We start from the raw sequence: 26,441 nt of genomic DNA, 5'->3' as shown, positions 1-26,441 counted from the left end.
TAAAAGGGGGGCTCGCGTCGAGGGGGGCAGGAGCAGGTTATTCAAAGCTGGACGGTACTATCCTCATCGACGAAAGAATTGGCCGGCTCGCAGAAAGAGGGAGGCTCTAGGCCAATTGGCTTTCGGTAGGGAGAAACTCGATTGGCCCTCGAAAGGGGACCTGCCTAAATTGCCTTCAATCTAAAATCTTATTTTAGGCGGAGGCTGAAGCAACACCAGTAGTAAATTCGAACGTTGGCCAATCAGCTCTTCCCTGGGACCACCATCACCTTGCCAACGAGGGCGGGACGAGAGTAAGTGCTTGCCGTTCTTTCTACTTTACGTCGGTGCTTAGCTCCCTTCTCTCGCGGCGTATCGGCTCTAATTTGTCATGGCAGGAGCTGCAGCCAATCGCTTACGGCTGAGTTGGAGGGCGTGGACTGGTTCGCGTCTAGGGTATTTGCCTCAGTAACCAACGGCTACGCTGTTAAGTTTGTGTAACGATTGTCTGGCTTAGTTGAATTCTTCGATCTTTAACCCCTGTGAGACGATCACCTGGTTGTGTGATTGACGGCTTCCCCGTTTTTCTTTCTCTCCAGGATGTTGTACTCAGTGATGCGCTACGTTCTTTTCTGGAGGGAAATTTTCTTTAGCTTTTGATATTGTGCCATCGTTTTATTTGGTGCAAATTCACCCATATTAGTTATCAGATTAAATGAAATCTTAAAAGATAACCTTGGGACAGATTTATTTTAATAATTTAATATTGTTATTAATATTAATATTTTATATTAATATAGTGCTATTCAAATAACGAACTCAACGAATGAGAAAGTATGAATCTTCCCCCAGAGGGCTTGCAGTCTAAAAACAAAGGGAGATGGAGAGAAAGAGAAAGCATCAAATTATTTTAATTAAACATACTTAAACTGAATTACAACAAAATACTGGGACAAGAGTGTTGTGTTAAATGAAAAAAATATCTTTGAACAAACAATAATAAACATGTTTGAGTCACTAATTTAGTTTTGACTGTTGAAAGTCTTTACTGCAGTGATCCAGCTCTTTCCTAGTTTACCCCTTTCTTTATCCTTGTGTTTATAATTACAAGCTACTTGGGTATTAAGGAAGTCCAGCATATCTGCAGGGCCCTAAACTCACATATATAGACTCTAATAGTTGTCTTTCTGATGCTTGTTTATTGATAGACTCATGTTATATCCCACTCAGTCACTTAGGAAGAATACATTTCTGAGGCTTTTTACCCATAAAAGGATGATAAATATCAATGATGCTCTTAAGGAACAACTATTTAGTGACAGTGATTGGAAAGAAGCATGGATAAAGGTGGGAAAGTTGAAAAAAGCATGGATAAAGGTGGGAAAGTTAAAGGACAGATTGGGTTGAGCAAGTTGGAAAGGAAGAATGGTACAGAAAGTTGCTTTGCTGCCAGTATTAGCAGGTATATGAGAATTAAGATAAGGTAAAGGTTTCCCTTGACATTAAGTCCAGTCGTGTTTGACTCTAGGGGGCAGTGCTCATCTCCGTTTCAAAGCCGAAGAGCCGGCGTTGGTCCGTAGACACTTCCGTGGTCATGTGGCCAGCATGACTACACAGAACGCAGTTACCTGCCCGCCAAAGCGGTACCTATTAATCTCCTCGCATTTGCATGTTTTCGAACTGCTAGGTTGGCAGGAGCTGGGACTAGCAACGGGAGCTCACCCCATCACGTGGATGTGAACCGCCGACCTTCCGATCGGCAAGCTCAGCAGCTCAGTGGTTTAACCCGCAGCACCACCACGTCCCCGAGAATTAAGATACTCTGTATTTAATACAATACAAATTGTTTAGTCTTGTTCAGTGTTGCACTAACAAAGTCAACTGATTTTAGTAAGGCAACATAAGTTCCTTTCCTACAAAGCTAAAATTAGATAGGTTTCCTACATCAATACAGATATTGTTGAACTGTAACTTTCAACAGCATGGCCAGTGTTGAGGGATGCTGGGAGTTATAATTTAGTTATATGTGGAGAGCCACAAGTTTCCCATCTCTTAAAGTAAGTTAAAGATGCAGTTCACTACCATAAGATTTGTCAATGGCTACCAAATTAAATGTCTTTTAAAAAGGGTTAGAGAAAACAGAGTGAAGCAATTATTGGCTTCTTATCATTATAACTCTGCTACCTCCTAAATCAGAGAGAAAGAGCTTGAGAAATAGCAGGAAAGAGCCTTACTTACTCTTATGCCTTAGTTATATGATTCACAGAAATGTTTGTTTCGCCGCTTTGGGAAATAGATTGCTGGATTCAAAAGGACTTTGAATAGCTTGTATATACAAGTTAGTACCTAGGTGGAAATCTAAAAGTTTTCTTTCCGATTCTGGTGCAGCTAATATGCTACTAGAGTTTGTTGTGCACAGCTTCCCTACTGATGGATTGTTCTCATTGTTTCAAACTCAGAGGCCTTGGTATACAGATCCCATCCCATAATCTGTCAACTGTTTACACAGAGTCAGAAGGTTCACTTAACTCAATACCAGCTCTATTTTGTCATACAACAGTTCTTTGAAGCCCTCCCTGAGAACAGTAGTGATGCCAAGGATTTCACCTTACCTCTCTGCTCTGAGAGCATAAGGGGAGGTGGATTGTATATAGATCCATCTTCTATATATTGTAATATATCCAGCTTCCATACTGTATATTCCTTCCTGCAACTGTTTTGCTCCAGGACCTGGATAAACTAATGCACTATATATAGTCACCGAATGTATGAAGGTCCATGAGTTCAATTCCTGGGAGAGGATTTGAAATCCTTAGAATAACATCTGGTTATCCATGTTTGAGCAGTGTCAATAAGGATGAAATCAATCATGTGGTGCTTCCAGGTGTCAATTTAACCTAGGATCCTGGGGACACAAATGTTCTGAGAATAAACTGGCAGTTTTAGCTAACTTTCTTATTGCCTTTCTGAGAGCAAAGTTATAAAAAGATAATGCCAACCCAATTTTATGTTATAAAATATTTTAAATACGATACCAAGTTATTTTAAAGCATGCCACTATGATAATAGTTTTCAATTAGAATGGCCAATAGAAAAGTAGCAGTTGAAATTAGATCTTGCTTATAACCAGCAATACATCCTAGTATACTGTATTGCACATAACATGGATGAGATGAGAGGCCTGATTTCAACTAACATACAGATTTTGAGATGTAAAATTATAGTACAGAAATGCAGTGCTCCTGAAGATTCAGTGGAGTAGTAGGGTCCTTTTTCTGGTTGACAGGTAAAAGCAAATAATCACATATGAGTCAGATCATATATTCACTTTGAAGTTTATTATCAATTGTATGTATTAGATTTATTTTTTTAATATAATTTTTATCAAAAGTTTTAACAGTGATAATAACTAATACAAACTAAAATAGAACAGAGAAAGAGAAATAACAGAAAAAGCTAAAAAGTACAATAAGAAAAAAAGTAGAAGAAAGTAGAAAAAAAGAGATATAAAGAAAGATATAAAGGTATAAAGAACTGACTTCCAATATTCTTCACAGCAGTTATAAGTAGAATTATATTTTAACTTCTCTCTCTAAAGTTACATCATGACAGCAGAAAAGAACAAAGACACTTGGTGAGTTGCCTTCTTTTTGAAATTAAGAAGAGAAAAAAAATATCTTAAAGGATTTTAATTTAAAAGCAAAAATTTAACAAGATTGTGACTCAAAGTTTTAAATGGATAAAGGGGACAGTAATTTTAGAAAACAGAATAATTTTTTTCTCCTGACAAAAGTACCTTTGAAAACAGTAAAATTAATTAGACAAACAGACTGGACCTTCACGGGAATGCTGATTGTTTATTATTAAGGAAAGTAGATAATTGGTGGATTTTATAAAACAAGAAGATAAGTGTAATATGAGCCAGACTGTGTGACTGTAACTGCAGAGAGTTAACTGTGATTATTTTAAAAAGAGTGTTGGAGGGTGGAAATGGATTGGTAAGAAGTCAGGTGCACACAAATAATGAGTGCAGATAGTGCTGTTTTTACAATAAAAATGTAGTACAAAGTGTATTTACAAGATTTGATTTGTATAAGTATTTGTATGTATATCTATAGTGACCTAGCATAAATATGTATTCTAATACGTATTTAACTTAATAACTAAATTACTTAAACTTCTAATACTTTCCTTATAATATAAACTGCTTTGCTAATTTCTTCCTTCTCCCACGCTCCGTTATCTACAGGCTTAGAAATGCTAACAGCTTTTCCCCTTAATGCTCTCTTTCCAGTTATCCAGCACCTGAACCACATGGAGTTTGCTCTGCCACCATCTAGAGTCCAGGGCTGTGTCTTCCTTCTGCAGGTGCTTCTAAGGAGTTTTAATCTTGTTTTTCCTTTCTCTGCAAGTGCCTAGGTTGGGCAGCTGACAGTCAGACCACTGAAGAGAAAAAAAACTATGATCTTGATAGTTGCATATAATATTTTTCTGTTTCAGGGCAGGTCATCGTTCTGCAAGGAAGCTGACTGAGAATGGAAGAGACCACTTTGAAGAAGGTACTAGTGAAACAAAGAATGGAGACCAATGAGAAAATAAACTGCAGTGGAAAAAATAACATCTCATCACACAGGTATGTAACTTATTTAATTGTTACCAACATATGGTCTCTGCCTCTAATGTAAGTGCTAAGATCTTGCTGTTTCATGTATGATTTACATTAGAAGTAAAATCTGTTGAACTCAGTGGGTTTATTTTAAACTGAATTTGCATAGGATGGGATTGCAAAACTCATTCAAGAACACTATCCTGGGATGGAATATTCAGAACACCAAGATTACTAGCCAACTCCAAATGTCTAATTAGAAGTCATGGTTATATACAAAATGCTTTCAGAATTAGAGATATATCAAAGAGCTTTTGTGAGTCAGCCCACCTCATCAATTTTATGACAGCTTTTCTAAGAAAGTGTTATAAAAATATAACTTCATAATATTTGGAGGAGAAATAGTGACATTGTTTGGAAAAGTGGGTAGCAGTGGAGAAGTTTTGTCAGAGAAGCATTTTCCAAAACTACACAATGCAACCTTGTGTGAAGAGTGACAGTATTAATACATCTGATTCCTCTTTCTGTTGATAACCATTTTTCCATTCTATTTCCTGCAGGAAGGTTTATCTGGATTACAATGCAACCACCCCTCTGGCACCAGAAGTGATTGAGGCAGTTAAAGAAGCCATGCATGAAGCATGGGGCAATCCTAGCAGTTCTTATGAAGCAGGTCTGATTACGATTGTATGGAAGTGTTTTATGAGAGCATCTTTCTGGGGTTCAAGCATGTCTATTGGTAAAGTAGAGTTCTAACCTTGAAGGGTTATTGGTATTGTAGTTAAGGATTTAGCAGAAGAATAAAATGTTGTGTGGTGAATCATTATTACAGCCTTCAGTCACTGCTGGTAGTAACTTTGGAAAATATAGGTAGCTCCAGTAATATTTAGATCTAAATGTTTGCTGTTAAATTACATGTACATGTACATGTAACACTACATTTTTCCATTTTTAAAAAATAATGCATGGGCCTGCTCCTTGGAAAAGATGGTAGGATAGCATCAGGAGATGGGAGAGAGGGCAGAGTTCCTCAAAATCTAATTGGCTTAGGTCTTTTCCCAAAGGGGAACTATGTTCAAATGGGCTTAAGCATGAGAATTGATCCAAGGAGAGAGTACAAAGATAATTAGGAAGCATCAATTTCCAGGACCAAATCAATTATATCTGAGAGTCTTAAAGAAGCTTGTGGGTGTCATTCTTGGAGTTCCTTTCTTTGATCTTTGAGAAATAATGGAGGACAAGTGTAGTGCCACAGGAATGGAGAAGGATAAATGTTCTTTTCTTCAAAAGGAGGTGGGGAAGGGAATCTTGGTAATTAGACATTGATCAGTTTGACAGCAAACAAAACTCCAGAACAGATGATTAAGCAATGGGTTTATGAGCACTTAGAAAATAATGTATTGCTTGGCAGAAGCCACCATGGGTATATCAAGAAAAAGTCATGCCAAACCAACTTTATTTCCTTTTTTGATAAAATGACCAGTTTAGTTAACCACAGGAATGTGGTGATATAGTATACCTTGAATTCAGTAAAGTCTGCCCTGATATCTTTGTGGAGATGATGGCAAAATGTGAGATAAAGTGTACTATCATTAGAATCGACACAAAGCTGGTTGAACAAACAAACCCAAAAATTGTACAACGATGGCTCTGTAGTGAACTGTAAGGAAGTGTTGAATGACAATACTGTATTCTGTTTTACTGTATAGATAAGGAGGATAACAAACACTGTGGAGGACAGTATTGTTCAGAAGGATTTTGACAAGTTGGCGGAATTGGCAGAAACCAACAAGTTGAATTTTAATAAGTAAAAATGCAAAGTCCTTCATTTGAGAAGGAAAAATCAAAATCTTGAGTATACATTGGGGGGAATATACTGGACAGCAGTAACATGAAAAGAATTTGGGTGTCTTGGTGAGCAGAATTTGAATGTGAGCGAAGGTGTAATGCATCTGCAAAGAAAGAACAAATGCAGTACTATACTAGGCTGCATCAACAGACACAGTGTCAAGATCAAGAGAAGTCATTGTTTCTCTCTGTTCATGTTGTCAGCCTATACCTAACATATTGTATAAAGTTCTGGGTATCACATTTTAGGAAGAAAATTACAAACTGAAACAACCAAGATGATAAGGGGTTTGTAAGGAAAAACTTATGAGGAATGCATGGAAGCGTTGGTAAGTTTGGCCTAGAGAAGAGAAACTACAGGAGAGACATGATAGCTGTCAAATATCTAAAGTGTTGTCAAATAGAAGTCAGGGTAGAATTGATTCAAGTTGTTCTAGAAGACTGGACAAGAAAGAATGTGCTGAGGAAATGGATTTCAGTTGGACATCAAGGAAAAAAAAATAATGGTAGAAGCTGTTAACAATGGAATAGTCTGCCTCAGGAGTTGGTTGGTTTTCCTCTGGAGATATTTATACAGAGGCTGGATGTCCAGAATGCTGTAGTAGTAGATTCCTGCATTGAGCAGGGTGTTGAGCTATCTTCAAGGTACCTTTCAGCACCTACACTCTATGATTCTTTTCTTATTCTTCCTAATATTTCAAAGTACTATGGATTGTAGCTGTGAGAGAGAAGAGATGTTATATATTATATGATTTGTTTGTTTATTTATTTATTTATGGTATATTATTTCTTCATTTCTCTAAAAGCTAATGACTTGCTGCTAGATTAAAGCATATGAATATTCATCTAGACTTTTAGGAAAGAGAAAGGTGACTTAGATCAGTTAATAGAGTTTGGTCTAGTGGTTAAGGCAGCGGGCTAGAAACCAGGAGACAGAGTTCTAGTCCCGCCGTGGGCATGAAAGCCAGCTGGGTGACCTTGGGCCAGTCACTCTCTCTCAGGCCAACTCACCTCACAGGGTGGTTGTTGTGGGGAGAATAGGAGGAGGAAGGAGTATTAGGTATGTTCACCGCCTTGAGTTATTTATAAAAATAATAAAGGTGGGATAAAAAAAATTAAAAATTTTTCTGTTCAACAGCAGGTATATTAACAAGGAATTGCACCCTCTTTATGAAGAGATATCTTGCTTATGAAAGATGTCTTGATTATATACTGTTGGGAGCAAAATGCTGGATGTAGCCCTAGTGGATTGAATTAAAGCAAGAATTTATATAGTTGATTTAAATCACCAAGAGAAAAATGATTTAAATAATATTTGCCACTGATAGTTTTTCATATATTTCTTAAACAGTGCTAAAAATTTGGTCATTATACTATGTTTAATTTACAACTAAGGACGATGCATGACAATACCTGGGAAGATACAACTTGTGAAATATTTTATCTAATTTGATTTTTATTTGCTGGGTCCAACTTCCTCCCTACAATTTTATCTAATTTGTGTCTTTTGCAGAACATGGAAACAGAAAGTGCTGGGCTTTTAGGAAGTTATAATTTTCAGTTTGCTTGAATGAAGCCATTTTTCATGTCATGAAAAACTAAAAAGAATGCCTATGTTTGGTTAATAGATGATTGACCTGGCTTGCATATGCTGCTAAGCCGTAATCTGTTTAACCAGAATTTATTAAATAAATCACAGTTTGGATGGGTCATGGTTTGCAAACAACAGTGAGTGGGTTCACATGTTAACATGTTAAGCCAAAGCCAAACAAACTGTATTGTACCTTACCGCATTGTGTGAAAGCCATATACAAGAATGGGTTTAAGAGGGGAAAAAGCATGAAGGAACAGATTTGTTGGTGGTTAAAGCAACAAAAGATTTATATTTATAAGCTCAGAATAAATATAGTTTATTTTATAGGATGCAAGATATTAAAAGTAGTAGAAATTAAATTATATCAGCAATATCTACAATCAATCACAGAAACTTTATTGATTATGTGACATCAAGTCAGTGCTGACTCTTAGAGATGACATAAATAAATCTTCAAGATGATCTGCCCCCAACCTTGTCCTCCAGCTCTTCCAACAATGTACACATTGCTGCTTGTCCTCCTCTTTTTCTATTTCCTTCTACCTTGCCCAGCATTATCAACTTCTCAGGTCTTTGCTTAATTTGTTCAAAATGCAGGACTAGAACTCACAGTCTCCCAGTTTCTCACCTTGTGCCTTAACCACTATACCAAACTGGCTCTCTAGACTCATTTACAGAATCAGAATTAATGACTGTAGCAGTCTTCCAAAATTTTTAATTTTGGAAATCACATGTCCCAGATGGTTTTACCAGGAAGTTCTATAAAAACTTCAAGGATATTTTAATACAGAGTTTTTACAAATCTGTAATTTATTCACCAAGGTGAGAACCTTCTTTTTAGTAAAGATCTAAAATTACACTTATTTTAAAGCAAGGAAATAACCCATGGGAGGTTGCTTCATATAGAACCTACTTCATTGATGTTTGGCTATTTAGCCTTGGATGAAAATGGAGGTAAAGCACTTACAGCACTATCTGCTGAGAAGTATGGTATTATTGCACAATTCTAGTAGACCACTGGCATAGTGCTGCCATAGCCAGCTCTTTAGAGAACCAACAGCAGAATGTTAGCAGATGAGGCTAGCTCACACACATAAATCTGAAACAGTGCTTCTCTGATCTCATCTATTACTTGTCACTTTACTTTTTCATTTCCCATGTGAGAGAGATAAGACGTACATGCACGTGCACACACAAATCTCCAAGGAGATTCTCAGCAGTCTCTCAGTAAAATCAGTACATAAAACTAGTCAAACCATCAACCCCACCTGGTGTTCACAGTCTAAAGCAGCAGTCTTTACAAAATAGCTGTGTCTTCTTAGCGTCTTTCAGCCATCACTGGTATGTTATAAAGCTTAGCCTCATACTGTTTTGGTGCAACAATGGTTGGATGACTTTCAGAGCTGTAAATTATGTTTTGCCTCCAAAACAATGGGTGGAGAAGTAGCATTTTAGTACACCTTGTGGCTGCTGTTGAATGTTGTCTACCTAAGGAGGAAAATGCCATTTTAACACTGGTAGAGCTAAGGATAACTTGAGCCTGCCTCACTCATGGGCTGGGGAATGAGATGAAGGGGACAGAACAGAAAAATGGTGTTGCCAGGACATCTCTGTACCATAGTTAGGTGCAGTTGGGGAAGAAGCCCATAAATAAAATGCACATGCCTTTAGTGTGAGGAACAACAACAACAAAAACCTGAATCTACCTTATATGATAAACTTTTGTGTTTTGCTCTCACAGGTCAAAGAGCAAAGAAGATCATAAATGAAGCTCGTGAAAATCTGGCTAAGATGGTGGGTGGACAGTACCAGGACATTATCTTCACTTCTGGAGGGACAGAAGTAAGATATTTGACGTTGGTAGCACTATTTTGATCCGGCTTTTATTTTTAAAAATGCCCTTACTTTGCTAAGCTTCTTTTTTCTGTACAGTCAGATTTATTTTCATTTTCTGGAACCAGTATCTCTTTACTCATTCTTGATGAGTAGATACTAAAAAAAAACAGTAATTATCTCAAAGAAAAATCTACCTCTATCCTACAGAATGATTCTTTGATCTAATTTGTATTTATCTCTTTTTTTCTCCAGGCAAATAATTTAGTGATTCATACTGCAGTGAAGGATTTTATGAGAAACAGCAAACAAAGTACTGTTGGGACAAGCGAAAGCCGTCAAGAGAAGACTCTAGGGACACTGCCACATATCATTATATCTTGCATTGAACATGATTCAGTTCGTCTCCCTGTAGAGTACCTAGAGAAGGAACAGAAAGCTGGTGAGCAATTGACATGTTGTAGCTAGAGTCTTCAACCTTTTTGGTGAGCACATTTGAAATGGGGGGTGGGGGCTTTTCACAAAATGGCTGCTGTTGTGTGCATGGCCATTCACAAAACACAAATTTAGTAGAACACAAACTGATGAGACTCTTTACTTCACTATCTTATCTATGATCTCAGGATGCTGTCTGCCATCCCCAGCTTATCTTTGTTGTTTCTTTCTGGGTGGATGAGTTTTCAGAACAAGTACACAGCTGCAGCCATCTATCATTCTTTGCTTTTAAAAATATCCATGGAATCTTGGAAATCTGATTGTGCTGTACCTCTCTTCCTTATAGTTCAGTGAAGTAGGGAGGTGTCTGAGTGAGCTGCCTGTGTTTGCTGCTTCCAAATGTTATCTGGCTGTTCTGGACTTAAAAATTCCTTCAGCCTCTTTTGCCTAGGCAACAGTTCTTGCATATCTCTGTCAAAGCCATCTTCCTTACTCTCTAGAGGTGAGATACGTGAATTTCATTCAGACACCCTAACTTTGCCCACTGGTTGTAGAGGAGAATGGTGATAAACTTGAAGAAGGAATGCAAAAAAGGTTAAATAAACAGCTTGGCCCAGGAAGAAGAGGGGGTGAGGAAGAAACTAAAGATAACCTGCTTTGATTCTCTTTAGTATAAGAGATTTCAGAGGGAAACTCTGTCAGGCTTTCAAGATTTTGTTATTATAAATGTTGAGGTTTAGTTATAAACTCAGAGTTTTCTTAACTCAAACTTTTATAAAATAAAGGAGCTAAATTATACCCAGCTTTCAAGCAACTGCTGAGTTCCTGAGGAGTTCCTGTTGGCCCTTAAATGCTGCCTGTAAACCTGTATCTTTTCAAGTTCCCTCATGACTGCTACATCTTGCAATCTCTGTTGCTGAGTAGTGTGGCTGGCACTTACCTGATATCCCCTGTGGCACCCTCCAAGCCTGTTGTCAGAAAAACAGTAGCTGCTTTTGAACAAATTGAACTGTGGAATGACTTTCTTCTTTCTATCCTGGTTTGTAGAAGCCACTTTTGTCCCAGTGTCAAAGGTGACTGGACGAGTGGAAGTAGATGATGTTGTTGCAGCAATCCATCCAACTACATGTTTAGTTTCTATAATGCTAGCAAATAACGAAACTGGGATTGTGATGGTGAGTTGTACTTTGGTTCTTATAGCGCATAAATTTAAGGAAAATAGTTGATTACCCTTTGTAGAAATTACTCCAGATGTCAGCAAGGACTGGCAGGTATTCTCATAAAGCAATTTGTATTATTGTATTCATTCAGCTGGTTTTCAGACACTGACTGATGAATTGCAAATGACACATGAGTGTGACTGAGTTTTTTTTCAGTTGATGTATATTCCAGGGGTCATACGATATCTAGAATGATGTTCAGATGACTAATAAATGTCCCTAAAGCCACCAGGAACCGGCTTCTTCATGTACAAGAACATAATGCATCCACTGTAATGTATTTATCTTTCAGTAGCCTGATGGACAGACTTTGTATGGCCTACAGGTTATAGGTTTATCTCATATTTTCAACCTGATACAGAGAATAGGTGCTGATGCTTCAAATTTTACAAAATTGTGAAACTTTTTCTTTTAAAGTTATTAAATAATTTATATGTATGCGCGTAGTAATATCATTTCATCGTTTCCCCGAAATATTTTGTCTGGAGTTATTTCTGATCTCCCTTTTGCTAAAGTAATACCAAAGATGTGTCAGAACAGTTTCTTCAGGGTGGCTACTCTTTAATATTTTAAAATGTCTTTAAGTTTTTGTTATGCTAATGTTCTTGCTTCTTCTCTACTACCATATTTCACACGATGACTTTATTTTTGCCAGCATTGGGTTATTAGATTTTTGTTTATTAAATTGCTAGATAGGTATGCATCATATTTTTAGGCCTAGTTTTTTATTACAACATTTGCTAAATAAGTAGATCAAGATCAATGTTAAGTTGCTCAGTAGATTCAGTTATGCTAATCTTAATAGGGCAGCAGACAAATGTTAACAATAGATTTTATGACTGGAGAAAGAGAAAGGTGGTAATACTAATGTAACAATAAGCCTATAATTCATAGCCTATTCTTCTATTAAGAGAGACTAGAATTATATCCAATGTGATAAATGGAGCATATTAGTTGATGTTACCAATGCAACATCTTTTCTATTTTAGTAGCTCCAAAAATAAATTACTAAATGCTGATGGGAAGGGAGAGGTAGTGTTTCTGATAGAATGAGATGTCCTGATACCTGACAGGATACTTTTCTTTCAGCCCATCTCAGAACTCAGTCAGCAGATTGAAGTTATCAACCAGAAGAGAAAGGCTTCTGGTCTGCCATGGATCTTAATACACACAGATGCAGCCCAGATGATTGGGAAGGGTCAAGTGGACGTACAGGACTTGGGAGTAGATTACCTCACTGTTGTAGGGCACAAGGTATATTTTTCCTCTGTTTGAGCTACCATCTCCTTTCTGTGACCTCTTCTGAACTTTGGAGAATTTCATACACAAGGACAGCAGTTTTCAATTACTAAATTAGAAGCTACTGTGCTTCTAATTTGGTTGTTCATTTCTGGAAACTGTATTCTCTTACAGATCTCATGTGACATGCTGTTGGAAAGTCTTTTGTTGGATAGTTGTACAATAAACTCTGCCCTGAATAATCTTAGCACACAAGTTGGTGGCACAGAAAATAAAGCAGTGAAATAGTAGTAATAGAGACTTTAATTATCCCACATCTCTAGGGAGGCACACTCTGCTAAGTGTGATGCTTCTAGGAAATTCCTGGTAACTTTCTTTTTCAAAGAGGAAGGCGCAAACGTATCTGTTATCTTTGACTTGATACTAACCAATAATAGTTTCAATAAGTGGAAGTAGTAGGAACATTGGGGGAAATGACTATAGAAAGCTGAGGTTCTTGATTTTAAGAAACTAAAAACTGAGTGTAATTGAATACATATCTAGAGTCCCAGAAATTTATTTAATGAAACTCTGAGCAATGATAAGTAGAAATCTATGGCAGAAGAAGAAAATGAGAAAAGGGCTCAAGATAGGTGAGAATTCCTTTTAAAAAAGGCAATACTATCTACAAATAATTCTAATGAAGAGGGGAGAAAACGAGAGAAGAAACTAATGTGGCTGCACAAATAAAACACATATTGGAGGTGGTCTGGCCAAAATCTGAAATCATCTTGATAGGTTAGCAAATAGGGGAAACTTACCTTGGCAATAGTAACTATTTGTTAACTTCCTTCAGAAACTCAAGTTAGCATGCATAGCACTCCCTTCTACCCTGTGAGGTAGGTTGGATTGACTAAGCTTCCACGGATGAGGATGGACTTGAACCTAGGTCTCACTGTTACCGGTTCAACACTTTAACCACTACACTATACTGGCTCAAACAGTACTTGTGAGAAAGGTTTTGGAATATTGGGTGAGGTGATGTGGCTGGGAAAAAAGCAAATGCAATTTTAGCTTGTATCAACAATGTACGGTTTCCAAATTATCAAAAGCAGTACTTTCATTTTTTTCAGTATTGGTCAGATCCTACCTTGAGTATTTTATTCAGGGCTGGGCACCATGTTTTAAGGAGGATTCAGAGCAAAAATTATTAGAAACTTAAGGCCAGTTAGGAGAAATTGAAGGAAGTGGAAATGTTTAGCCCCAAGAAAAGGTAACTGAGATGAATATTTATTTATTTATTCAATTTGTCCCCGCCCATCTCTTCCCATCAGGGGACTCTGGGCAGTTTACAATAATCAATTAAAACAACCACACAATAAAATATATAAATATAAATTACATTTCTTTTGAAAGTTAGAAAAAACATCTTAGCAACAAAAAGAGTTTGATAGTAGAAGCAATTACCCAGAGAGGTAATTGGCTTCCCTACATTGGATTGTTCAAGCAGAAACTGAACAGCCATTCACCATGGAGCCTTTTAATTTGAATTCATACATGGAATAGACAGCCCAATCCAGTGCCAAAATGGCTTCTTCCAACTCTGTAAGACCCTTTGGCTTTAATGGTACTTCGGAGAGCTTAACTGGTGTTTTAAGGATTCTCCAGGAATAATTTTTGAATGAAATCAAAATTTTCCTCTGAATTTCAGGGCTCTTCCACATGGCAGCATTAGCATGCTTTCCTCCAGTCCATAAAAATTCTGTAAGTTTGCCTTATTCCTGTTACATTCCCCACTTAATTCTTACAGGTTGGCAAAATTATAAATTTGGAAGAAACCTTCACGACATCTAGTCTAGTACCCTTGCTTAGTAGAGGATCTGCAATGCAGACTTCTTCTCTGGCAAATGGTGGTCCTCTCTTTGCTTAACTGCCTCTGCCAACTGTCTGCTGAAGAAGTCTCTTTACTCATCACTCTGTTAAATGAGTCTTCTTGTTAGGGACATTTATCTGCATAGTTAGCTATAATCTGCCTTCTGTTTCTATATATTGCTTTTACTGTTGTAATTTATAATTGCAGTTTTACGGCACACGTATTGGAGCCTTGTATGTGCGCGGACTTGGTGTCAGCACTCCTCTTCATCCCATGCTGTTTGGAGGTGGGCAGGAATGGAGCTTTCGCCCAGGGTATGGTGAACAGGAGCATTGGATCAACCAAATGAATTGTTAGAGACCAACAAAATGTACTGTGATGCTACGGCAGGATGTGCAACTTTCTTTGATTCAAAAGCATGTAGGCATGCTTAATGACATGTTAAGGACTGCAATTTAAAAGGGTAGCAGGGCAGAAACCAACACGAGCAGGAATGGTGTATTTTTATTTTATTTTTATTTATTTTTATTTAACAAGTAAAACTAAATAATAAAAATAAATAAAAAGTACCCCTTTGAGTCCTGCTGTGCTGCCTCATTGTGGCAGAGAGGGTGTTCCTGGGAGAGGTGAGTGAAGCAGTTTATGCCAGGGACATATATTCCCAGGAGAGTCACCCAAGGTATGAAGGTCATCTCAGCTGCCCAGCCAAAGCAAGCAGGCACTTACATTGGGCAGCAACAATGTAGGTAGATGCTGGAGGCGGATGATCACTTTATTGAAAACTGCAAAGGCAATATTTCATACTGCATGGGAGAAAGCGATTGGTAAAAAAAATTCTTGTATTTTAACACACAAATCACATGGAAAGACTGTGTAAAGTAATTGACAATATAATGTCAGATGATAGAGACCTCGCTTGCTATGTGGCCTGCAGTTCCACAGGTGTGGCATTTTGAAGGTGATTATTGCTGGGGCTCCATAGAATAAACATAAACCGAGGGACGCGGTGGCGCTGCGGGTTAAACCACTGAGCTGTTGATCGGAAGGTCGGCAGTTCGAAACCGCGCGGCGGGGTGAGCTCCCGTTGCTCGTCCCAGCTCCTGCACACCAAGCAGTTCGAAAACATGCAAATGTGAGTAGATTAATTGGTACCGCTTCGGCGGGAAGGTAACGGCGTTCCGTGAGTCATGCTGGCCACATGACCCGGAAGTGTCCTATGGACAACGCCGGCTCCAAGGCTTTGAAACGGAGATGAGCACCGCCCCCTAGAGTCGGACACGACTGGACTTTACGTCAAGGGAAACCTTTACCTTTACCTTTACTTCCTTCTATGTTTTTCGAAGACAGGAATTTCAAACTATTGTACAATATCCTTAATTTCACATGCTAGCAAAATTAAGCTTAAGATCATATACAGTGGATATAAAAAGTCTATATACCCCTATATAAATCACTTCAGAATTTTTCCACTTTTAATATAACATACAAGCTGTACAATTCAACTGAAAAACAAACTGAAATCTTTTAGGGTGAAAAAATAAAAATAAAAAAACTAGAATAATGTGGTACATAAGTTTGCACACCCTTAAACTAATACCTTGTTGAAGCACCTTTTGATTTTATGACAGCATTCAGTCTTCTGGGGTAGGAGTCCATCAGCATGGCACATCTTGCCTTGGGAATCTCTGCCCACTCTTCCTTGCAGAAGCACTCCAAATCTGTCAGATTGCGAGGGCATCTCCTGTGCACAGCCCTCTTCCGGTCACCCCACAGATCTTCCATTGGATTCAGGTCTGAGCTCTGGCTGGGCCATTCCAAAACTTTGATCTTCTTCTGGTGAAGCCATTCTTTTGTTGATTTGGAGGCATGCTTTGGATCATTGTCGTGTTGAAAGGTGGAACTCCTCTTCATCTTCAGCGTTTTAGCAGAGGCCTGAAGGTTTTGTGCCAAAATGGACTGATATTTGGAACTGTTCATCATTCCCTCCACCTTGACTAAAGCCCCAGTTCCAGCTGAAGAAAAGCAGCTCCAAAGCATAATGCTGCCACCACCAGGCTTCACTGTGGGTATGGTCTACTTTTGGGTTGCTTTTGCGCCAAACATACTTTTTGGAATTATGGCCAAAAGGTTCAAAGAAAAACATCCAATCCTGGCTACATTTTGAAAAAACCTACATCAAGTCTGACAAAAGCATGTGGGAAAATGTGTTATGGTCTGATGAGACCAAGGTTGAACTTTTTGAAAGATCACACGAAGGAAGGATGAGAGTTATCTAGGTAGGAAGGAAGCAGAGGTGGCAATCAACTAGGTTAAAGACACAGAAGAGTTGGTGGCTGGGAAACAGGTCTGAGGAGGAATCATGGGCAGCACTGGCACTTGCCAAGCCCCACATTTTGCACTCCTGTGCTACACTAAGTAGTATGTAGGTTTTAAGGATATGCAAGAAAAGGTACTAAAAGGAAATGCTGTTGTATTTGGAAGGAAAATACATATGAGCAGGAAAAAAAGAGGATCTGCTTTCTAGGTAGCATTTTGGTTTTCATCAGACCTTTTTATTTACTTCATACACTAATTCTGGTTCTCATGCAGTGAAATATTTTAATATTTTTGTTATGCTAAGTGTGCATGCAATATGTTAAATAAATTAATTCATACAGGTGTAGACCTTATATTTGTGCAACTTTAACTGTATGAATAAACACTACTTTTTTTTTTTAGGACTGAGAATACTCCAATGATTGCTGGTCTTGGCAAGGTAGGCTTCAAAATGGTAAAGGCTAAAAAATACAAGTATACAATGAAAACAAATGTCTTATTGAATAATGTGTCTTTACTACTTAATTTTTTTTAAAAAAAGGAAATAGATATCAGCAAGTCATAGATTTAAACACAGCATTTGTTATTGCAAATGCATACACCTGAAGCAAGGTAACTGTCCGGATTCTCTGGGATTTCTTTGCTTGGACTTAGCAATGCCAATACTCTTTAGTTTCTTGAGCCAAGTGTTCATAAACTTTTCTGTGTTTGTATGCAGACCCAAAGTTCTAGATCTGCATAACTTTCAGGATAGTTTAACACATAGTAGGACACTGATAGGAGATAATGTGGCAAACAGATGCTTTATGGCAATCTCAGCAAACTTTTTAGCATCCTGAAGTTTTCAGTCTCTGCAACTGTTCAAGTACAGTAGCTTATCAGAATAAAAACAGAACATCAAGTTGGTCTATAAACAAATGGTGGGGGGCGGAGTGCAAAGAACTAGTAGCTCAATATGCAAGTGCTGTTTAGGGTCTATAGATGGGTGTCCACAAGAATCACTTTTTGTCATTTGCCCCCTTTTGACCCTCCCCCCCCAGTGAATGGCTTTGATTGTTGAATGTGGGTACTGCAAAAGAGACTGTGCATGCTTTGAAAATAATTTGCAAAAACAAAAACATTTGGACCTACCTGTTATTCATTAAAAATGCCTATCAGTTTTTAGGCTTTGGAACAACCTTGAAAAGAAGTTGCAGGTTTCTCCCGATTATTTTTGAAGCATGTACAGCCATACTGAAGAATACACCAACATTTTCTATCACTTTTTGTCTTTAAGATTGCTTTGTAGGTATTGGGTTTTGTTTAGTAGATTGGGAAATTTGGGGGATCCTTTAGAGGGAGACTTTTAGCATAAATTCTACCATGTTGGCTTTTTGTCTACCCTGGCTAATGAAAATAACCATTATATGGTCAGGTGTACAAGGGAATTCAATGATTCCATTCAAATTTAGCTGCTAATATTTAACCTGGTATTCTCACCTTCCTTTGCAGGCAGCTGAACTGGTGAATGAGAACTCTGAGCTATATGAAGCTCACATGAAGAAAGTTCGAGATTACCTGGAGGAAAGGCTTGAAGTAATTTCAGTCATCTACCTGTTTTCTGTATAGCTCTGCAGTCTTTATATGGGGGAGAGATAACATCAGAAAGCTATATTACCCTGCGCTAAACACAGTCATGGGGCAGTGATGCCTTTCAATTCAAACTGAAGCAGGGCATAGGGCAAGAATGCTGAAAATAGAAGCAAATGAACAGATATAACACAGGGAACACACTGGCTCCACCTAAAGATGCATGTCTCATGTCTGGATTAACCCCAATGAATATTGCAGCACTGTCATTTTTTGAAATGGAATCACATTGGAACCTTTTGGAATTGCCTTTCTTGGGATTCATTCATTCATTCATTCATTCATTCATTTATTTATTTATTAATCAAATTTATCACCGCCCATCTCTGAAAAGGGACTCTGGGCGGTTTACAATAAAAGATAGATAAAAATATAAAACTATAAAACCCTATAATACAGATACAATAAATATAATAAAAACCTTGATGGTTAAAAGTTCTTTATGATTTGCAGGCAGAACTGGGTCCTTCTAAGATACTAACCATCCCCAGAAATGGCTACTCTCCCTCCTGCCCCAGGCATAATTACAAAACCAGGTCTTTAGCTGTTTCCTAAAGTCCAGGAGGGAGGGAGCTAATCTCACTTCCAGGGGAAGGATATTCCAAAGGACGGGTGCTATTGCAGAGAAGGCCTGCCTCGACCCCGCCAGATGGAATTCTCTGCTAAGAGTGTGGTGACAGATGCCCTATTTTGACTTGCCAGAGCAAGATAGACATAACACAAGACCTTTCAGATATTCTTCCCACACCTGTGAGCAAGGTGTTAGTTAATCCTGTGAGTGCTACTATATATTGCAAATTCTACTGTCACAGGTTCAGTACTACCCTGAAATACCTTTATCCCTGTATCTAAAATTATAAGATTTTATTTTCCTACCTGGATTCAATAATGCCTGTGGTATGTGTGTATTAACGTTAGTTGACATTTTATTAAAAGTGTTACTTCATATTCTAGATTGTATTTGGAAGACAAAATATCCATTTTAACTGTCGACTGGAGGGCTCTAAACGACTTTGCAACACCTGTAACTTTTCCATATTGGGTTCGGGTCTACAAGGTAACTTCTTTGTCTATTTGCACTGTTCTTTAAGAGCTAGTCTATGATTGATTTATGGGATTTTGCATATAATCCTTTAGTGCCAATACAAAATTTAGTTTTAATTGCTTTTAAAACTAATCTCTCTGCCTGAAACCAAATCAAGATGTTATCAGCATGAAATGAGGTGCCAATTACATGCTATTGTGTATTTAACCAAATTTGCACTGTAATTTCATAAAGAAAATGCTAATTACAGATGCAAGATACAAAGATAAATTTTAAAAATTTGCTCTCTCGAACTTTTAAAATGAATTTTGTAATTAGTCAGAAAGCATTCTGGTATTTTGTTCATGAAACATTACTTGAAATGTATCCTTTCCATGTTCTAATTTGGTTGTAGCAATTTAAAATGCGTGGTCCTGACATAATTGTTTTGTTGTCAAAATTCATGAGAAGCCAATCCTAGCAAAGCATGAGCAAAGATTGATTTTTAAAATTATATCTTAGTTATTCTTGACAACACAGGTGAAATTACAAGCGAGTTCTGTGTGTTTCTTCTATGCGTAGATCTGTAGGTACTTCATGAGGAGAGAGCAGATATATATCTTATTTTTTCTGCAGGCTGGCTGGTGCTCTCACGCTGTAGGACTTTGCTCGCCAGTGTTGGTGCAGCCTGCCACTCTGAAAAGGGTGACCAGTAAGTAGTCAGTGTTGTGGAACTAGGTATTCTGTAGCTGGAGGGTATACTTCCAGCTAATGTCCGGAAGTGTGTGTTTGTGTGTGTAGGCTTGCAAAGAATTAACCGCTTAGAGTCACCACAGCTGTGTCAATCTCTCACATTTGCCAAGAATTATGGCAAGTGGCGATGGTAATGTCATATCTGCTATGAAGAAAGACATTATTGACTGTGTTCCATACCATCTTAGCCATGATACTATTCGAAAATTTCATGAGCCGCAGCTGCCGTACTATCTTCCCAACTCACATTATATTGCCTGCTTTGCCTTAACAAGCAAGCTATGCTTGGTTAGGGTATTAGTGCTCCTGCTAACTAATTGACACTGGCCTCTTAACAACTAGTAGTGGCGTGTGATAAAAATATTGTAAGTAGTTACAGCCCTTACATCTTTGTAATTGCCCCCTCCCCCACTGATTATAAAGTTATCCAAGAAATAAACACCATTCACAATCCATTATTCAATTCTAACTATGCAGTAGGGACAAATATTATATGACTTGCATAATTGTGCTCCTTGTGGATCTGCTACTAGTTGAAGCTCTATATATTATTCCTCCTAGCTTTGAGGAGCAGCTGGATCTTTAAGAGAGATGTGAAGGGAGAAAGATTATCCAGACTTGATAGAAATAGGGAAAGAATTTGCTGTTCAGAAGCTAAGAGTATTTTGATTCCAGTACCAAGCCCATTATGAAAGCTGATCGTCCATGATACTTGAATCCATAATTCTGGTTTATTGTTGATTATTTTTTGTCTGCCTCACCAGTTAATATAGCATAGTCACTAGATATGGTCAATTCTGAATTTATCTGTTCTTGTGGTTAAAATGGTTAATTAAAAAAAGTCTTTTTGATACAGTTAGGGTTCTTCCAAATCTTTTAATACTGCCTTCTTGGGTGTGTGTTCTATTTTGGCTACATAAGGATCTGGATTTGAAGTTTAAATTTGCTATTAGTATATGCAATAACATAATGTATTAAAAATCCACAGCCTTTCATTACAGTTGGTTCCATGATTCATTAGGAGCATGTGTTGTATATAATAACTTTTTATCACTTTTAAAATGCTTACAATAAATAACAATTCCACTGTCTCCACGCTTAAAAGCTGTTATATACCCTTAACATTCAGGCTGTAATCCATGATATATTTATTATAGAACATTTATCTGATTAACAAAGAGACTCCAGAATTACTGAATTACGTGGTATGGTTTAATTGTCTCTCATCATTTGAACTCTGAAAGGCTATAGACCTCAGCATGCATACTTGATCAGCTAATTTCTACTGAAACAAAAGAAGCTTATAAATAAATGTCTTTTGGACAGGAGTAGCTCTACACAATTTGTTTCCTTTCTCTATATGCTTCTCAGATCCCCATGGTAAAAATACTGTTAAACGTTATGTTTTGCTTTAATTATGTCTGTTCTCCAGGCCGTCAGCTGTTCTGCTTAACTGTGGAATTCCTTATAATGTGGCACAGAATGCCTTACGCCTCAGTGTCGGCCGTGATACAAGCAAAGAAGATGTGGATCTGATTCTAGAAGATTTGAAACAGGCTGTGGCTGGGTTACAATAGGGTGGATACTCACAGTCAACAAAAAAGAAGATTCTGTTCATCAATGTCAGGAAGTGAGCTTATCTCATCTTTATACTCCATTGCTCTATGTGCCATATTTACATTTGACATATTGAGGGCTATTGTGTTCCCATCAGTACTTTGAGACAGGATTTTTGATGAACATCCAGTAATGTGTTTTACAGCTCTTGAATACCTCGGACCACTCTCTACATCTATGAGCACTGATTTTTTTTTCCTGGAATTCAGCACCAGTAAATGCAGTTGGTGAATTACACCATTTAACAAGTTTTAGCAAGTAAAAGGAAGGGCAAGGAAATATTTCCACTGGATATTTAGAATTGTTCCCGAGTAGAGAACTAATGTGAATATAATATTTAGAAGGTATATGCATTTATTTACATGAACATACACATATATGCCAGACACATGTATACATATATGAATGGTCAAGTAAATCTCCAAATTTGAAACAATCAGGGATTTGCCTTGGAGATGTCATGTTTACCACAAAGATGCATACTAATAAATTGATCTACTTTAATAAAGAAAGAATGTATAATACATCTATTATGTATAATACATCTATTAGAATTAAATAGCAGAAAGAAAACCAGAATGCTTTCTTCAAGGCTACATAGAGGCCTGTTTCTTTCCCTTCAACTTAGCCTTAAAGGGTTATTTGCAGTTTTATGTAGCTAAATTTGCTCCCTTGAGTTGTACAAAATAAAGATGGGATATAAATCTAATAATTAATTGAAGAATAAATCATGCTGAAGGCAATACTCATGGTAGGAGGTCTGAATCAAGAATTATTGCTATCCCTTTCTGCCCTGAATGGCAAGAGGACAGAATTACCCACAGTGGTAATTCCCTTTTGAGAGGAAGCAATTGCTGTGATAGATGCTGGCTTTCGCTGTTGCTTTTTGTCATAAATCATAAAAAGTCGTAAATAACATAAATTGTAATGGGATGTGAGAATGACCTTGGAAGACAGGGTTGGGGGATGCTGCCTAGGGAACAATCAGATAAAAGTGAGTGGAGCCCTCAACTGAGTAACGGGCAGAAAAAGAAACTTACAAAGGATCAGCCATAACTTGGCAGGTGGTAAAAAGGGACGGTGGGAGTTTTGTACTTTCAGACTTGCATTCTGCTATTGCAGCCTAACAATAAAGTAGAAGTAGCTCATCTTGTTGTGTTTTCTGTCTGGTTTACTTGGGAGGGCTGATATCAATCTTGCAAGTTCAGCCATCCCTGATCAGTTAGGGCGGATCCTTTCTAAGTTTCTTTCTTTGTCCATTACTCAGTTGCGGGCTCCTCCCACTTTTATCTAATCACTCCCCAGGCAGCATCTCTTCCCCCTGTCTTCCAAGGTCATTCTCACATTCCATTGCATAAATAGGAGACCTGTTGCCACTGATAAAGTATTTTTTAAACATAACTTTTTGCAGTTTAATAATTTCAGTGTAATTTTAGGTGAGGCTAGTGTCTGAAGTTAGTCTAAAGGAGTAGAGATAAATCTATGTGTGTGCTTCTGTGGTACAGAATGTGTGTCCCACCCATTCCTAGCTTCATCTTCACCTGCCACATGACACCTATGTCATTATCTCAGAGGGAATGAGAACTTTGATAGAAAAAGGTTGCCCATTCCTGTTACTATTTAATTACATCAGATGTTCTACATCTTTGGAGCATCAGAAGCAGTTACTGTATCTACAAGTATTCCCTCAATTTTGTGCATCAGAAGAAGATTACTTCAGATAAAGAAGGGAGACAGGAATCTTTGTAGTTCCTTGGATAGACTCTCTGCAAATGGAAGGGTTGTTTGTTTTTCAATCTATCAAAAGTATTCTGGTACGAAATACTTCAGAGGATTTGTTCTGAGGAGCAATTTTTGATAACTGCCCAGCCACTTTTTGTGTTCCTGGGACCCAAACTGTATGTTGCCTTACATTTAGACCGGTAAAAGATGATCTCCCACTGCCCCCTTCTAGATTCTCATGAGTCAACTGACATAAGAGAACATCCAGCTGATTAGTATGGATAGAGGAAAAATATGATTGAGGAATCCTGAAGAATCCAGGAGCATTGTCAGGCATCAGTCCTGGCTCCCACAAAAGAGGAGATAATGGCAGTTTGGAATATATAAGTGTGTATTTCCTTCAAAAGTTTGAATTTCAGAACTATGCTGGAAGAGATTTGAAGACAACAGTAGAATAAGGTCTGCTGTTTTTGTTTTTCATTTGGTTTTGCTGTATCCACTGTAACTGATGTCTGCCAATAGTGATAAGTTAAAGTGGTAATGGTTGGTTTCCTAGTACTTGCTAAGGTTTTAATAGGAAATTCTCCAGTATAAGTCATTTGCTGACCTTTCATAATATTATTTGTTTCACATGGTAGCATGACTTGTACTACTAAACTGTCAAAGTGGGTTATACTATAAAACAGAAGCAAATTTAAAAGTTGAAACACGTGTGTGTTCTGTAAAACATAAGCACAATGATGTCTTAGCTTGAAATACCATTATGTGGTTATTCACAGAAAGGAAAATACAACATACCAAGAAGCAGGCAATTCATGTATCTGACCTTATGTTTACTATAATTTAGGGCTAAAATAAGCATTTTATTCTCATGTATCTTTAATCCTCACGTTTGAGAGTTGGCCTTGCCCATCTCCTTTAACTATGGAGTCCTTAAAGAAACATAGCTAAGTTGATATTGTAGGAAGATTATTTGTTGAGCCTCTATCTAGTCCTTGTGGGATCTGAGAGAAAGACCATTTATCAGGAACCTATCAAGTACTACCAGATCTTTTATTTTATATAGGAGAAAATAACTTACAAATGCTTTGCACATTTAAATATGCTGTATTTTTATGTTTATGGTACATTTAGTAACTCTATTTGGTAAAAATAAAAAATACAAAAACAAATGGGATTTAGGTTTGAAATCAATGTTACCAATAAAAATGAGTTAATCTACAATGCAGGTATATACTAAAACTAAATTAAATATTCTGATCTTTCCAATAGGAACGGCTCTTCTTTTATAAAAACAAACAGAAATGCCAGCAATTCTTGGATTTGACTGCTATATATATTTAATCCTTATCATTGAAAAGATGCTCCCTGTCATGTTCACCGTTCCGATGTTTCTGCATCGTAACGGTTCGCTTGCCATGGTGCTGATACGTGTCCTGGCTGGGAGGGGGCTGCTGCGAGCCTTGTACTGAAAACGTGCTGATCTGTGCCAGGAGGAATGTGTTTAGACTACCTCTGAAACGTCAAGGTCTCTTTGGCCGTTGAGCAGCAGAGCTCGTTAGGAGCACCTGGGAATGTGGGGTGAACTGTATGTGAGGGAGGGGCTGGGCTGCTGTTTGTAAAGATGCTATTTAGTTTGAGTTTAGGCGCGCTTTTCTCATTCTCAGCTTTTTACCTGTTTGCACCCTTTTCTAAATAAACTCAGAACCTGAATTGTCATTTTGAGTCTGAGCGTTTTATTGGAATTAAGGCAACCATCACACTCCCTGGCATTTAGCAGTTGTTCCTCATTATGATGGATGCTATATTCCAAAATGGGGTTGTGGATTTGAAAGTGGCCTGGTGTATCTAGTGCACCACTGTGTGGAGACAAACATTGCAGGATCAGTCAGTGCCAGAGGAACTGAGCAATTTTTCCTATTGTCTGCAAAGGCAGCATTTTACATAGCCCTACAAGATTGAATAGCAGCTGTTCAATCGGAAAGGACAAATACTAGGAGATCACTAGAATGGTGCAAAATGTTGTCTCCCGGTCATTCATTTGCTAAATTATATCCCATCCATCCTTCATTAATGGACAGATTTAACCATTTACATTGTGTGCTGTGGACTAAATATCCAATTCCAAATAAGCAAACATAGCATTAGGCTGTATGCTGCGATCTTTAACACATTTATTTGAAAGTAAACTTAACTGAATATTATTGAGCCCTCCAGTACATATACATGTATAGAGTAAAAATGCATTGTCACAGTTCTGGGCATACTTAATGTAACAGTAGGTGCTACTGCATTCAATGAAATTAAACATATATAACTTTGAGCAGCAAAGTGTTTATATTTTCAGTTCTTTCCTCATAGAAAGCTTAGCAACTTGTTGCCTATGTCTGATTTGGGAGAAGCAAGTTTCATAAAATGAGGGATGTGTCTATGTGACATGTTGCATGCTTTAACCTTGAGATCATTTTACAACTTTGTCTTAATGAGGGCATCCCACCTTGCCATATTCCCAAGCTCAGTTTGAATGGAGCAAGTCAGTTCTTTTCTTCACATAGTGGAAGAAAAGGAGCAATCATGCCCAGACCCTTCCTCTACACAGAGAAAGGCTATCTGCCTTCTACTTAAAGACATTTAAAAGTAGCCACTCATATGGGAAAACGGAAGTACTAAAGTTTCTGAGGGGGAGTCTTGCTTAAAGCCGTATGGGCTCAAATGGGAAGGCTCTGCAGGCTTTGGGGACTCTCTCTGGAGCACAGGTTGATGAACTTCATTGT

General features: G+C 37.8%; 1 protein-coding gene across 2 annotated transcripts; it reads left to right on the top strand.

Annotated features, from left to right (window-relative positions):
* Positions 1–25: 25 nt before the first annotated feature.
* SCLY (selenocysteine lyase) lies at positions 26–24,775 on the top strand. Of its 2 annotated transcripts, XR_010068183.1 has the most exons (14): positions 26–293; positions 4,480–4,612; positions 5,146–5,258; positions 9,769–9,869; positions 10,116–10,302; positions 11,343–11,470; positions 12,605–12,769; positions 14,814–14,920; positions 17,325–17,361; positions 18,414–18,497; positions 19,506–19,608; positions 20,212–20,287; positions 21,761–21,958; positions 23,900–24,775. XR_010068183.1 is itself a non-coding variant. In XM_063306877.1 (13 exons), exons 2-13 carry the CDS (start codon positions 4,515–4,517, stop codon positions 21,903–21,905), a joined length of 1,344 nt encoding a protein of 447 aa, XP_063162947.1. In that variant the 5' UTR covers positions 26–293; positions 4,480–4,514; the 3' UTR covers positions 21,906–23,169. The 2 variants fall into 2 exon arrangements, 1 of the variants encoding a protein (XP_063162947.1); XM_063306877.1 differs by lacking the exon at positions 23,900–24,775 and having other exon boundaries at positions 21,761–23,169.
* Positions 24,776–26,441: the final 1,666 nt, after the last annotated feature.

The sequence above is a fragment of the Candoia aspera genome, chromosome 6 (assembly GCF_035149785.1).
Source record: "Candoia aspera isolate rCanAsp1 chromosome 6, rCanAsp1.hap2, whole genome shotgun sequence".
In the NCBI taxonomy this organism is placed as follows: Eukaryota; Metazoa; Chordata; class Lepidosauria; order Squamata; family Boidae; genus Candoia; species Candoia aspera.
The sequence above is the reverse complement of the archived record's forward strand: the minus strand, read 5'-3'. Positions and strand labels throughout refer to the sequence as shown.

Bases quoted from the DNA above. Each gene is read 5' to 3' on its own strand.
- SCLY (XM_063306877.1), top strand. From the start codon at position 4,515: ATGGAAGAGACCACTTTGAAGAAGGTACTAGTGAAACAAAGAATGGAG. The intron at 11,471-12,604 runs GTGAGTTGTACT...CTTTTCTTTCAG, and splicing joins ACGAAACTGGGATTGTGATG to CCCATCTCAGAACTCAGTCA. The intron at 12,770-14,813 runs GTATATTTTTCC...TTATAATTGCAG, and splicing joins TCACTGTTGTAGGGCACAAG to TTTTACGGCACACGTATTGG.